The following is a 15,789-nucleotide window of genomic DNA, read 5'->3' as shown; positions in this document are numbered from 1 at the left end:
TGATTATGTCACCTGGTGGCTTAAAAGGTGATGCATGGTAATTAGGAAGCAGTATATGGAGCTTATTGTGACACAGGTATTACTCTACAAATGATGTTCAAAATGTAGATGTCATTTGTTAGTTTACCTGTTCATCATGCATCAGCTTTCATATGTGGAACGGGACGTGATGATACAACCAAAAGTGCAGAGTGATATAGGTGGCAATTTGGACCCTAGCTCGATAACCCGATCCGATCCAACATGTTTAATTCAAATGGTTGGGTCCGTAAAAATGGCGCAGGTCCTGCGAACCCAACTTGCTAGTTGGTTGGGTTGGATGGGGTTAGGTTCAAATTAGAGGATTTTGTTTCGTTGGACATTAGTCAGTGTTGTTAATCATACAAATATATTAATGATTATCCATCCTAAAGACTACATAATAGCGAGACCAATTTCTAATTTTCACATTTTGTTTCAGGAAACCCCAATTGTGACAATAACCCCTCTTCTCATATGCATAACAGAAGACGTGAAGAATTAGGCTTTGGGATTGAGTAATAACTAGGAACTCAACGTCTCCAAGGCCAGCAGCTGTGGGTCATAGACAAGTTTTTGGGCTGCGAGGCTGGAGCACAACTAAGGAGTAGAGATGAGAGGAGCAAGGAACACATTTAACAGTTGGAAAATTCGAAAAATTGTGACTCGACTCGAAAAACTAAAAGATATCACCATCTGAGTATCATTAAAGGGACAATCAACTCTTGTTCCTCTGATTCAACTGAGCTCTCCCAGCTCTGAAACCAAGAAAACAAGTTGATCAAAAATTAATTGGTCGTAATCATGGTCACAAGAACGAGTCGTTGAGCTTAGGAGGATGAAATACAAAGGCGTACTTTTAGATATATGTTATGGATTTTTGTATGCCTGGGAATCCTATAAACTTGATTTGCATGTGGTCTTCTAAGTAGTTGTTAGGCAAATAGTATGCATAAAAGAGCAATGGTTAATATAGGCTATGCACATCTCAATTTTTTTTGTCACACGCAAATATCAGAAGGTTTCAACTCTCTATTTTGAGAGATTTAATGGTTTTCTTTTCAGAGTAACACATCTGAAAAGTTCTAATCATGAAACAATATTCTTAATATTTAAAATTTGATATACGTTGCGTCGGAGATTGGCTCATTCAAGATTCAGTTTCATTTGATTGTAATCCTTTATGCTGTATATCTCATTAAGATTATATTCTATTAGTTTAGTTATTAACAGGCAAAGACAAAAGCATATAATTTGTACCATAATGCTTGCTATGCAAGAAATATTCTAGTCACTGAAATGATCAATACATGACAAAAGAACCATCAATGCACTGACCTCTCACCAACCAAACAATACATATATAAACATACTCAAACCTCTCATACCAACAACTGCAAGTCCCCTCTCTTCATACTACTGATGCCACTGACCCTCAAATGACTCCCAATGTTCTTCACAATCTTGAGGCGCTCACGGGCTAGAGGGTGGGGAGAGGAAAGGGATGGGTGGCAGCTGGAGGCCGGGGATCGACGGCATGTTCGTGGGAACGGATGGCATTGGAGGAATGCTTGTAGGGATGGAAGGAATGGTTGGCAATGGAGTTTTAGGCATCGGAGGCAATGCATTAATGGTGGGAATTGTGGGGATAACGGGCACGTTGGTTGGAATTGCGGGCCGAGGAAGGGAAGGCATTGGGCCAGCCGGCATGGGTGGTGCCGCGAGCTTAGGCAGCGGCACCGTCGGCATCGGTGGCAACGATGGCTTCGGAAGTGTCGGCATGGATGGCAGCGGAGGCAGCTGGGTGGTCGGCAGCGACGGTACCGTTGGTTTTGGCAGTGTAGGAATTGGAGGCAAAGTCGGCAATGCCGGTGCAGCCTCTGGAGCTGAAGTGTCTAAAAGATGGCGAGCCGCAAAGCTTGCATCACTGCTAAATAATGTCACAAGCAAAACTAGGAGTAGGCAACTGCGAGAAGCCATGGATGAAGAAAACTATAGGCGAAGAAAGGAGCTTGTAGGGTTTTCTTTTTATTTTGTGAAGATTAGGAGCTGCAGCTAGGCTTTTATGTAGGTGAAGGGCTTTAAGAGAGTAATCTTCGGTTGGTGATCTGACGGGATTGGAGCTTGTGGTCGCTCACCTTCTCATCCTCCTGATTCTAAATGTCATAGATTAGCCTGCGTTTTTGGAAATTTGGTTGTTTTGTTGTTAAAGGAGTGTAGGATCGGGTGCAGGTGACGACTAAACACAAGCTATTTGGTTTTTATTATAATGGGAGACTTTTAAAAGTATTTGTGGAGCTAGGGACTAACGATATTCCAGGCATAACTCTAATCGGAATATTTTTCTATTGCAGCGGAATAGGTGTTGATATGGTCACACCGGGTTGGCCATCTCCTCACTCCTAAGGACTCCAAGGACAGGGATGTACGAGCTCATGGAAGAGATTCTGTCTGTCAAAGACTGGATTATCAAGCGGATCTCTTTTACTCCGTTTTGGTAAGGCATTGACTTGGCAAGTGAAGGAAAAAAAATCCCTGTTTGGATTTAAAGATGCAAGTGAATTGAAAAACAAAAGAAATCTTGCTTAGGGATAACTTTGTGTGACATCTTCTGCATCAGATTTCTGTGTTATTTTTGTACTGCTTCATTTATTTTTTATCCGAGTAACTAACTCCTTTCCCTAGAAATATTTTATCATTTTTTTAACTAATTGAGAGGAGGAGAGCTGCAGGCAGCATTCAAACCTAAATAATTGGCATCAAATTCTAGTGATTTTGTCAAGTATGGATCGAGGTTGTATTTTTCGTGCGAAATAACAAAGGATTCATCTTCCTTCGCATGAATCCACTATTGGATCACTTACTGCATAGATCACAAATTGCTCTGAATTATGTCATTCATATGCCTGTGCAGATCTCAAAGAAGCTATTGGATGATCCAATGGTTGATTCGCTCGAAGGAAGGTTAATCATTCTTTTGTGCGAATCATACCCCCCCCCCCCCCCCCCAGCCTATCAACTACACCCATCAGTATCTATTTTAGAAATTCTTTATGATTGAAGACTATTCGAGAACGAAAATAGTGCTATGTGTCTCCAATCTCCATAGAAGCCGTGCGAGGATTAGTTGAAAGGTGATCAAACTCTAACTAACAATCATATTGCACCAGATTAGGATTGGGCTCGGATTGTATCTTTCGTGCAAAAAAAATGATTGATCCTTTTTGCGACATCGACTGTGGATCACATCCTGCACAAAACTCAAAACATTCTAAACTTCATTTATCTATTTATATAGATCTTGAAGCTGCCATTGTACGATCGAATGGTAGACTCTTTCGAAGAAAGATAAAAAAGATACAATCCCTTTCAATTTGGATCCTCATAAGTTCACGCATTGAACTAAAAAGACTACCCGGCTCACATGACCGTGATTTTGCGCTCTCGCGAGCGGACGGCTAGGAGCACTCAAACAAATTCTTACAATAAATGAAGGCTCATATGACATGAGACTTAAGGCTTAAGAGATGACACACAGTGTTAAATTCTCGAGATAGAGCAGAAAGCTTTAAGAGAAAAAGAGTAAGGTTAAGTTCGCCAGATGTCCCCGATTGGACCGATGAAGACATTTCTAGCTACATCTAAGTCCTGCAGTTGATACTGGCCACCAAAAATGCACTCTACTGATCATGCGAGGCTTGACGATGTGTTTCTTGATACCAGGCCATGCAAGAGAGAGAGATATATTTTTTTTAATCATTAATTTAGTTAGTACTGATCTCTCTAAATTCAAATTTAACAACTATATTCTAAAAAATAAAATGGAAAAAATGCTTTCTCAAAGTAATAGAAATAAAAGATCTAAAATTCTAAAACCTATAGAGAAACTTCATTATTCTTAAAAATGAATAAATAAATAAAAATAAAATAAAATAAACGTGAGCAACTTAGTGGCATTAAGACGTTGGTTCCCATACGGCACACTGCCTAAACATATGACAAAGGGTTTTTTCCTCTCTTTTGGAATCCGCAGTGAGTTGTTACATGTTGTTGTTCCAAGATATGTGACGAGGTTTCAATGTAACTGTTTATTATTAGGATGTGCACCGTAATTGCACATTACGTGCACCATTAATCTGAAGGGCATTTGTAACATAGGGGTTTTGCATTAAGAGTTTAAAGACCTCACGTACGATTAACTTTGCTATCGAAACCAATGAATGCAGGTAATTCTATAAATTAATTATGTGTTACATTTCAAAATAACATAATTTAAAATGTGCATCCTTGTGCGAAGCTAACCAATCCATCCTTTACTAAGATACATTGCATAGTGCACCTCAACCAAATTTGTCCTGGGAGTTCTTTGTTGATGTTTTACAAACGCAAGTGTAGACAAAATCAAAAATCCTATCATTTTGTGACAAGATTTTGATCGTCAAAAGGTCTTTACATATATTTTTTTTCACGATGATAAAAATAATGTCTTCACTAAAGCTCAAAGGCTTTCGTGACAATATTTCATTAACACTAATTAAACATGCTTGTTTCTATGATAAGAAAAGTTTGTCCCTAGAAGATATGTACTTTATCACTCGCTTATACCAACAATGATGATAAAATTTAATTGTTTGGTGACAACAAAGGTCACTATAAAGGCCTTTATTCGGTGATAACATACATTATCGCAAAAAGTATTATCATAATTTTATTAAATCGAGACCCACTTGATATTAATGTCAAAATCTTTAGTCTAAAGGCAGCTATAACAATTCTCTGAGACTGCAAAAATACTTGCATAAATGTATAATAAATAATATGGGAATCATTTGAGCTTTCTTCATTTTTAGAACAAAACTAATTAAACTATCTAGATCAAATATTTCCTAATAATATAGGACTCTAGATATCATCTTATAGATGACCTCTTCATCCATGAAATCTGGTTATTGTTAAAAATATCCAATTTTAGTATTTAAATGAATAATTTATTACTACCTATGCATATTAATGATATCATATTTATTTTAGTATTTTGAAATTTTTAAATATATTTCAATATAAAGCTGGTGTAACCAATTGACCCAACCTCACCGACTACATTGATCTCCTGTTTGGATTTAGTAGCTATTAAGTACTATTGTATTCATTTTAAGATAATTAATTTTATTTTACATAATCGAATATCTACTAGAATATGATAACTTATCATAATTATATAATAGCTTAAACTCTTCAATTGGATGCCAAAGGTGCTCTAAATTAAAATCAACAGTTAGAAGTGTCTGGAAACATAAATTTATAATCCTTCCTTCTGTCTATGTTCAAGAAGGAGAGTTTCTTAAAATAATGAATCAGGTCAACTTAATAAACTAGTTTGGGTCTTAATTCAGATGATCTTATACATATATATTTGCATAACAATGGAAAAACTTGTCACAAAGAAACATTCATAGCGATGAAAGAATTGCTTGTCACAAGAGAAACTATGGCTTTTGTGATGACTTTTCCTTTTCCCTCTATAACTTTTGTTTGGTGCCAGGATTCAAATATATATAGTGGCAGCCTGTTGTGACGACTGTTGAAATTAATACTGTCACCTAAAATAATTATTTTGTGATGACATTTTCCATTGTCACAAAAGATGACCTAAAACTTCTAATTTGTGACTAATATGAGCTGTCATCACAGTTAGATATTTGTCGGGCAAAAATATGTAATTGTCACAATAAAATAATTTTCTTATAAGGAGATGGTAAGTAAACAAGTCATGTGGGTGAATTCCTTGTTTGATTTCGCATTTTTTCGGTTTTCTTTGTTTTTCCTTTCCCAATTAACTTTTGACGTTTTCCTTCTTTTTCTAAAAACATTATTGCAGCATTGATCTCCTAGATTCATGGGCCTTCTTTAATTTTTGAAAAGAATATTACTCATAGTTTGAACCAGAGAACATACGATACTTGGACAAAGGGCCACTATTTACATCCTTATGGATCGGAAAATCACGGAGAAAAAGAAAAGAAAAAACTATAAAAGCAAAGGTGACTAACAGGCCTGAAACCAAGAGATTAAATCCAATATGTGAATAATACATTAAAAACCAACCAACAAAAGCACTTACAAACAAACAAATAAAGGTGCTAAACACTCAGATTCATGGCACAAACAGCATACATAGCCAGCAGTACATAACCGAAATAAACCTCACACGTCTCGCTCAAAAGAACTCCACATCTTCCTGCAGTTTAAATAGTTTGCAGCATTCACGGGCTTGGGGGTGGAGAGAGGAAAGGGATGGGTGGCAGCTGGACACCAGGTATGGACGGCATGGTGATTGGAATCGAAGGCAATGGAGGAATGCTCTTTGGAATGGAAGGAATGGTGGGCAATGGGATAGCTGGCATCGGAGGCAACGTTGCAGTGGGCATGGTTGGTATAACAGGCACTGTAGGGATTGCAGGCTTAGGCACAGAAGGCATCGGGCCGGCCGGTATGGGCGGTATCGCAAGCTTTGGCAAAGGCATGGTTGGCATTGGAGGCAAAGATGGCTTTGGCAGTGTCGGCATGGATGGTATGACGGGCTTTGGCAGCGCAGGGATCGAAGGTAGGGATGGCGTAGCTGGTGCAGTAGTCTCCGGCGCTGCAGTATCTAAAAGATGGCGTGCTGCATGGCTTCCATCGGTGCCCACCAACGTCACAAGCAAAGCTAGGAGGCACCAAGTTTGAGAAGCCATACGTAAGCGGGAGCGTAGAGCTTATCTCTACGTATGAGTGGAAGAAAGAGCTGCGGTTTGTATCTTTTCTGTGATGATTAAGTTGCGATGCTGGTCTTTTTATAGCTTGATATGTTGAAGGGAGTTCAGAAAACAATCTTTTGGTTGGTGATCAGCAGGGAAGGGGAGCTTTTGGTTTGTTCACCTTCTCAACCATTCGGCCACAAATGTCAAAAGAGGTGGCATGGTTGGGGAATTCATTTAATTATGATGTTGCTGGTACCAGATTTCACCAATACTTGGAAGCAATAAGTGAACACCTATCTTAGTTGGCTTTATTTAACTCTGCAATGTCCAAATGGAGATTCCAGTCCTTCAGATGCTCCAGTAACATTTTCCTGCTAGCCACATGACAGGTTCTGGTTTTTTAGTAGACCTACGATGGCCTTTTGCTAGTCACTGACCATCCTGCCATACTCGGAATTAAAAATAATATAATAATAAAGATTTCTGATTAGATCTGGTGAGCTTTAGATGCAGCATGGCATTGCCACAATCCGGCTATTCCCCGGGAATTGCCGAGTTACAGGCTGCCGACTGCTACGTACTCTAAAACAGCGTCGGCAATAGACACCAAGATATGCCTACTTAGGATAAAATTAAAATATTTACCGACCCTGTGGTTTCATTGAGTATTGACTCAATGCTTAAGTAGATTTCATTTATATTCGTGAAGCTAATTGATGGGGGGCAAAATGGATCGTCCTGCTCAGGACAAGGGATCATCCCACTCCGGCCAGGCAGGCTTCAGCACCGATCAGGCCAAACCTCGATCCTGCTAAGAGCTAGTCTGATCTCGGACTTCGCCAAAGGCCCAGCTGACCTCGGTCGCATCTCTCCGCTGCTACGACCTACAACAACCTCTTCTGATGCTTATAGTGAGTCCCGGGCCCGAGCTCGAGGCGCCCTGCTGCGTCGACTGCGAGCCAAAAAACTCCCACCGCAAGACTATACGACGACGTGCCCCGGCCAAGCTCAGGGCGCCTTTATATTCACCGACATGCTTTGTGCAGCTACGCCGTCGCACGGGAGGTGGCTCTTATTTCTCTGCTCTAGCCGGCAGCTCCCTCGACTCTCCCGGCATGGTCACCCTCGGGCCAAATTTGAACCACAACACTAACCATACTCATTTTTAAAGATGGAACAGGATGCCCTAAATGTTGGAACTAAGCATCCTAGACTACTTCTCACATTATGCCAAGAAGTTAATCATATTCTATCTTCTGGACTCCCACAAAGAGATCTGCAAGTGATTGATGAGTCTGTCATTATGCTTCCCTCTGTACTGATGTCACGTCCCGAGACCGGAGCACGACAGACGTTGCACGCCTGCATGGCAGACCGTACAGGCATTCAAGGCTACAGATCATATCAAAACAATAATAAATTTCTGATTTTTTTTAAATAATTTACTCAAAGCAATCTTCCAAAGTTTCAAAATAACATATGACGACATAAATCAATTACTTTAACTAGTTTATCTAAAATGTCAATAACTGAAAGGAATCTTTAGGAATCTAGCGCACTCCCCAAGTCTCATGTGATCACGTATCTGAATCTAAAAAATAGAGAAAACAGGATGATGAGCTACACTAGCTTAGTAAGCAACATAATACCCCAAAGTAGGCCCAAAGCATATCATATATTTAATCAAAACACAAAATAATGACTGAAAAATAAATTACAAATAATATATATATTTTTTTGAAATTTACTAAATATTTTTATAAAAACTCTGATATCAGAATTTCAACACAAATAGGCTATGGCCACGTAACCCAGTAGCATGGGTTGCACAAAGTGCCAAACACTACTATTGTTAACTACCGAAGGTACGTTATCCAATACTACTATTTTAATCATCGATGGTACGATGTCTAAACACCACTATTCTAATCATCGATGGTATGGTATTGAAACCAGTTTCTCACAGATACAAGTCGACAGAACCAACGAATAATCCTCATTAGCGGGGCCAGAAGAGATTATAGCTATGCTGAAATACATATATATATATATATATATATATATATATATAAATAGATTTCATAATTTGCCCAGTCATATTTTACAAATTTCATAGCATATAACATAATTTTCAAATGATATTTAACATGCCTGGCCCATTTTACTAAGTACAAAACATATCTCAAAATTTAATCCACTAATAATTAATTTATTAAATAATTTAGAAAATATACTTTGAAGCATTAAGTTACTTACCTATTTTCGCTTTAAATCCCACTTCACGCAAACATGTCATATACACTTGTTTTAATATCATTAAAATATTATTAATTCTAACATAATTTCAGAAGTCAAAATAAAATACTACAATCTCATGCCCCTAGAACAGTTTGGTCTGAGCAAGGAGGATTCAATGGATCAGAGGTGAAGATCGAAAGTGACCAAATCTAGCTGAGGCTGAAATAATGACTGGTCAACCGCCCAGATACGGGGGTGGTTTGGAATTTTCAAACTGGGTCAACTTAAATTTGAGCAACAAGAAGGACATGGCTTGCACTAGGATCTCCAAGCTTGTCTAGAGAAAAAAAGGAGGAGAGAGAATCTCATCATCTCGGGTCTGGATTTGGTCTGATCCTGGTCTTGGGCTTGGTCCGAATGTTTCAGATTGACCATCAAAGGAAATGTCAAGATCTTGTTAGAACGTGGGCTTGCTTAGAGAGAGAAAGAGATACACAATCTAAGGCTATTTGAGCTTTTGGGTTTGATCCACTTAGCTAGGTCCAATCAGAGGCTTGACCTATTTACTCCGGTTTGATCAGAATCGGAAAAGAGATATTTGGCCTAGGTCGACCTGAATCAATTAATGTATCTGGTCCATAATGAACGGACTCGGCTCATAATGGATGAAGAGGGCCCAATAAGGCCCAAAAAAATACGACCAACAATAGATAAGAAGGGCCCAAAATAAATGATCACGACCCAAAATGAACATGGCCCACAATGGACGAACAAGGCCCAAAATGAATACAACCCATAATAGATAAACGAGCCCACAATGGGTGAATGGGCGCACAAAGGATGAATAGGCCCACAACGGATGAACGGACCCACAACAGATGAACGGGCACCCCACAATGGGTGAACGGGTCCACAATGGGTGAATGGGCCCATAACAGATAAGCGGACCCACAACGGTTGAATAGGCCCACAATGGGCGAATAGGGCCCAACAAGGCCCACAATGGACATGGCCCAACACGGTGAACAGGATGGGTCCACAATGAGCACAGCCTAATAGGGCCCAAAATGTTTAAGCTGGTCCTAAATTTGGCCCATAACGGGCATGAACCAACAGGGCCCAAAATGACTGAATTGGGCCCATTGTTGGCTCACAATGGGCACAACCCAATAAAGTGAACAAGGCCCAATAGGGCCCAAAATTGGCATGGCCCAAAGAGTGGATAGGGCCCAAAATGGGCACAACCCAACAAAGTGAATAAGGCCTAATAGGGCCCAAAATGGGCACGACCCAACAAGGCCCAAAATGAATGAACTGGGCCCAAATTCAAACAGGGCCTAGATGAATAATCACGGCCCAATGATGACCCAAAAGAGGGGTTCTTCATCCCGTTGAGAACACAAGGAAGAAGGAGGAGAAGAGAGGAAGGAGAGGGAAGAGAGGAGAGGAGAGGTTCTGGCAGCAGCCGGCCTAGGGCTGACGGTCAGCCATCGACGGCAGCAGCAGCTGACGGCTACTGCGGTGGCCGACGAGGAGAGGAAAAAAATCAAGTCCTCAGTTTGGATCCAGAACATGGAAAATGAAAAGAAAACTTGATTCGGCTACAGATTGAAGAGTAGAGGGAAGGAGGCTTACCAGCGATCGACGGAGGCGGGGGGGTCTCAGCCAAGGAAGGCTCGGTCCAACGGCTAGTGGCGACGACACTCAAAACGGAGAGAAGGAGCCTCGGAGCAGAGGAAATGGAGAGAGAAAAGGGAGGAGAGGGCACGACGCATCACAGTTGCAGGGAGGAGAGGGAGGAGGTCCTTGGTAGAGGATCCAGAGGAAGGGAAGAGGAGGCTTTATAGAAAGCTTTCAAATGGCTCACCGCCACGATTTCCACAGCAGTTGAGCGTGATCGGCAGCCGCTCAAGCAATCGCAGAGCAACTGCAGAACGGCCACAGTGCCTCCACTCCCGCTGCGCCCAAAAAAAGCAGAGCAGGGGATCACGATCGTGATCCCCTATTCCACCACTATCCCTTAATGCAAGTCACTCTAGATCAGATTGGAATTATTTCACAACAGGATCGATAAAATTAATTGTATTTGGGGTAGAATTTGAAATGAAATAAATCTCATACACTTATCATGATAGTGTGTTGATCCCTTAAAGGATAATTACCAATCTTAGAGTCAAATCGTTATATGGCTAGGAATGTAATTCACAAAATGATCATGTAATGATGGTCATTAGTCAGCAATGGTCTATCTCAAAATGATGGGTATCAAATCACAAGAGTAAGTCCGAGAGAGCTAAATATTGATCCCGTGATTCGATATGTTAGAAGGCTTTAAATTTAGCATAAACTTATAAATCATAAAGAGGGAACAATTACAAATGACTTATTTGGATACTTAAAAATTTAGATCCTGATCAACTCACCCTATCATGTAATGCTTATTTTTTTTTAGCATACCAATAATAAAAGAATCTATCAGAGAGATAACAAAGTCTTATCACGATTAACCTAACCTTTTCTTATTAATAAAAACCTTCTTTATTGAACTATCTAGTTACCAAAACATAGTCAATATTTTGCTCAGTTTAAAATGACTCAGTCCACCATAATTTTGCTGCGCAACTCTGATCAATATTCTCCAAAATTTCTTAATAATCCCAGATTAATACTCAAGATAATTACCATATTTGTACCATCGTATGATCAAGTAATCATATACTAGATCCCATTTGAGCTAAGCCAACTCTAGATTTCCTTGACAATTCCATACTACAATTTGATATTGATCTCTCTTTTAAGAAAATTAATTTGATGCTCCAATAATGGATTAACTCACTCATAAGCATATTTAACCTTCCTGAATCTTATCCTCTAGATTAAACTCATTGAGGCTTTTCCTGAAATTTCACTAGCATTTCTCATATGGTGATACAAAATCCATAATCATATTTTTTTTAAAAAAAACTAATTTTAGGAATCATATGATAACTTATATCAGCCAGTAATATTTTCTATTATTAGTATGATACTATATCAGCCTATATTATTTTCGTTATATGGAGTCTATACACGAATGTATATAATTCTTGAAATGTACCGAATATGACAGAACATAGATATAAAATTATTTGTCTTTCTTTTATTTTTTTTTCTCCTTCTTCTACAATTATTTTATTAGATTGTTTTGCTTTAAGCACATGTCTGGTCTTGATTTTGTCTGACCATTTAACTGTTGGGTGGGAATGCTGTAGTCACAAAATTCTCTCTCCTTTGTTTTTTCTTTTTTCTTTTCTTCTTTGTCCCTTTTTTTCCCTCCCATCTTTCTGGGTCATGAATATTTGCAGTATTCAAAGTGCAACCCCCTTTATTTCCTTGTTGAGCAGATCAAGGTAATCATCAACCTTATTTCAGCTAAGGGTGCGCCAATTACAATGCCTGTTATATATGTATGAATCTGTGCGAGCATTATATGCAGTTTGAACATGAGATTATATCCATTATATGCATTTGTACTCATGCAAAAATGCAGTCATCGAATAGGTTAAAATGCAGCATTCCATCTAGGCTAGGGGTACTATATTACGAGCGATATCGAGCAAAGATTGGATGTGCAAAGAAAAATAATCTGAAAACTGCATACCCCCTTATGAAGGGAATTACAGGTATAATTCAGGGCACTCCGAAAAGAAACATGAGAGGAATCAGAAAAAAAGACTAATGCATCCCCAAATAAGTCTTCTAGCGCGCAATAGAATCTACATAGAAAGTTGATCTATTTTTGGTATACCAAAAGTTTTTGGATTGCAAAGTCCAGGGTTTTCTGATCTCTTAAGGACCTGTTTAGATATCCTGATTAATTCTATAAAATTTTTAGCCTAAATCTGTTCGAATAAATCTGTTCATTATTCTTCCTTGCCTCTCGATCACTTTCCACTCACATGATCAAATAATGGCCAAAAGTGCAGGAACAACTCACAGCTCGCAGTTTTTCGTGAATATATATCTGGATTATTGACTGGCCCATGGTTGATGACTATTGAGCTGACTCATAATAAATGGGCTAATGGAAAATAGAAAAGCACTTAATGTTCGTGCAGTGCAAGCAATCATAGAGCCTTTCCAACAAAATTACGATCTTTCATATTTTTCTGACAAAGAACAAAACATGTCACCATAAACATTGTCTCCATAACGCATCTCATACATTCGTGTGTGGATTTTGAGCAGTGATCTTGTGTACGTAAAATTGTAGTGCCTTCACCATTCAATCAGCCTTGGCTTAATTTTCATGACATATTATGAAATGTCGAACACCAAAATTTTACTTTCTGAATGGACCTCTTATTTTCTCGGAGCATGGATCCTCTGCAGTGCACCCGCCACACCGCAGAGCATATAGTCATCATTGCAAGATAGACAACCATCAAACAAGACAGCCTAGAAGCATCTGCCATCCCATATATAGTGCATATTTTTTTTGATAACCATCTATCTTCTAATGACTAGCTGTCATTGGGAACTTCGTAACACTCTCATAGGGTCAAGTTCAGCTTACTCGAAGTTCTCATCAACTTGCATGCCACAGAAAGGCTGCTTTGCAGTCACAGAAATGAGGAGTTAGTTGGGTGCAAATCCAAAATCTACAAATATATTTTCCTTGCGAAGACATTACATCTGTTTGGGTACTGCATCATGCACCAAACTACGTGCAACAGAGAGTAAAAACCGAACCGAACATACTCTAGTATTCATACGCCAACAAGCAGAAGTATCGCTACACTACCATAGGACTTAATACATTTTTAGAATAAAATAAAACGGAAAGAAAAGAAAAGAGTTAATCTACGTGGTGTTGAACCGGGATGCCAGGCGGGGCCGCTTAAAACTCTCGGCGGTCCTCCCATCCGAACCGGGTCCCTTGGCCAGCAGCACCGCCCGGAGCGCGGCCTGAAGCGCCACCGCCGGCCGCCCCTCATTCCCTCCTCCTGCTTTCACCTCCATCATCTCCACCTCCAGCACGCTCCTCGTCCTCCCTCCGACCGTCGTCATCTCCGCCCGGACCGCCCTGGCCCGCACCGACCCGACCGCCCGGCTCAGCTCCCCCATCAGCCCCGGCCGGTCCGCGCAGCACACCCACGCCCTCACCCTCCCTTCCTCCCCCTCCCCTTTCTCCTCCACACCGACCTCATCCCCCTCCCCGGGGACCACCACCGCCACGTCATCCGCCATCCCCTTCAGCTCCCTCACGTGCCTCACCACCTCCCCCAGCAGCGTCGCCTTGTCCATCTGAGCATCACCAAATCAAATTAATCTCAGCCGTCTGATATGATCTGGACGCTAGAGAGGGGGGGAGGGCGTGGTACAATAATTACGTACTCTGGCGGCCGATGGGAGGAGGCTCCGGAGGGTGGCGAGGTGGCCGTTGATCCGCTGCCGCCGCTTCCTCTCCGCCTCGCTGTGGCTCCGGTGAGCCTTCGTCTCCGCAGCTGATCTCGGCGCCGCTCCTCCGCCGTCCATCCCCTTCGCCGCCACCCCGCCGGCTCCAATAGCTAACATATTTCAATCCTCTATGCACAAGTACGAGAAGACGAAACACAGCAAACGATTATAAATGGAAAATTAAATGAAATAACAATTTTGATTCAAGGAATCAAGAACTAACCAAAGATGGAAGGCAGGAGTAAAACCCCAAATATAATGCGAATCGGATAATATCTTACCTTATTCTTCCTGTTTCTCCACCTTTCCTCTTAATTTTGTGGGATAATCAGGGATAACGGGAAAGATACCGCCCGGGTTTGAAAAGAGGAGGGAAGCCACGACCTCCTACTTATAAGAGAAAATAACCTCGCGGTTAAAAAAAAGGGGGAGGTATTTATTTGGTTAAATTACCTGGGGAAGGGTAAAAGACTAGGAGAAAAGGAAAGGGTTGGGGAGTAAAGTGTTCCCGAGGAGGAGGAGAAGACGAGGTAAAAAGAGGGCATCGGGACGGCGCGTGACGGCGGAGGGGACGGGGCTTTTGGGGGACACGGGGGGCAGGGGGATCCCGACCAACGCCGTCGTGTTTCGTGCGGGAGCCGGCGAGGGGGTTCCGTTTGGCTCTGGAAAAGAAGAGAGAAAAGAGGCATGGCTTTTGGTCTCCTTACCTTCTTCTTTGACTGGGACGGGTGGACCGGTGGAACATTGTACCGGGTTCAAGTTGGAGGCTGGATTTTGCCTGTTGGCGGGACAACGAGCCTGGAGACTGACAAAGCTTCTGGGCTAACCGGCTATGCTTGTTTGCAGGCATAGTGAGGGATTGATGGAACTATTGGAAAATCTTATGAACTATTCATGATTTTACATTGACTCGATGATTCTCTGATACATTTCTTGGTAGATGTTAATGAAAGAGAGGAGAATTTGTCGAGGAATTGACGGTCTTGTCTGGTAGCTTGGGTGAACTAATCCATGTTCATTTTTAGATGAAATAGATTTATACAGACAGCAGTACTCTCTTTTTTTTTTTGATTGAAGAGTGCAGTACATTTTTGCTATTCATTTTCCATTTATTTTAGTTTCCTTGTTACTTGAATTTTCTTTGAACTTTTGGTGAATTCTTTGTTATTTTTTGAACTTATTGCTGGCAAAGTTGAAGTAGCCACATTATAGCCCATGAGGGAATTGTGTTTTATTGCATTGTGATTATGCTGCTTCACAGATAGATATTAGTGGTTACTGGTTAGAGAAATGCAACGATATCAGCTGAGTTGCAATGTAGAGTCATTGGAATTCTTGGCAAGACAAAAAAAAA

The 15,789-nt window shown here is 40.7% G+C and overlaps 3 protein-coding genes across 3 annotated transcripts; all 3 read right to left on the bottom strand.

The window, feature by feature from the left end:
• Positions 1-1,265: 1,265 nt before the first annotated feature.
• On the bottom strand, positions 1,266-2,688 carry LOC108511931 (protein PELPK1-like). The gene has a single exon (XM_039120888.1). It carries the CDS (start codon positions 1,996-1,998, stop codon positions 1,492-1,494), a length of 507 nt encoding a protein of 168 aa, XP_038976816.1. The 5' UTR covers positions 1,999-2,688; the 3' UTR covers positions 1,266-1,491.
• A 3,372-nt stretch (positions 2,689-6,060) lies between these two features.
• Positions 6,061-6,803, bottom strand: LOC120107560 (protein PELPK1-like). Its single transcript, XM_039120887.1, has one exon. It carries the CDS (start codon positions 6,750-6,752, stop codon positions 6,282-6,284), a length of 471 nt encoding a protein of 156 aa, XP_038976815.1. The 5' UTR covers positions 6,753-6,803; the 3' UTR covers positions 6,061-6,281.
• A 6,835-nt stretch (positions 6,804-13,638) lies between these two features.
• LOC103695631 (transcription factor bHLH30) lies at positions 13,639-15,136 on the bottom strand. The gene is made up of 3 exons (XM_008777002.4): positions 14,717-15,136; positions 14,373-14,563; positions 13,639-14,282 (listed from the first exon to the last, which is right to left on the bottom strand). The coding sequence occupies exons 2-3, from the start codon at positions 14,550-14,552 to the stop codon at positions 13,839-13,841; spliced, it is 624 nt and encodes a 207-aa protein (XP_008775224.1). The 5' UTR covers positions 14,553-14,563; positions 14,717-15,136; the 3' UTR covers positions 13,639-13,838.
• Positions 15,137-15,789: the final 653 nt, after the last annotated feature.

The sequence above is a fragment of the Phoenix dactylifera genome, unplaced genomic scaffold (assembly GCF_009389715.1).
Source record: "Phoenix dactylifera cultivar Barhee BC4 unplaced genomic scaffold, palm_55x_up_171113_PBpolish2nd_filt_p 000901F, whole genome shotgun sequence".
Lineage (NCBI taxonomy): Eukaryota > Viridiplantae > Streptophyta > Magnoliopsida > Arecales > Arecaceae > Phoenix > Phoenix dactylifera.
Note: the sequence above shows the minus strand (reverse complement) of the source record. Positions and strands in the feature narration are given on the sequence as shown.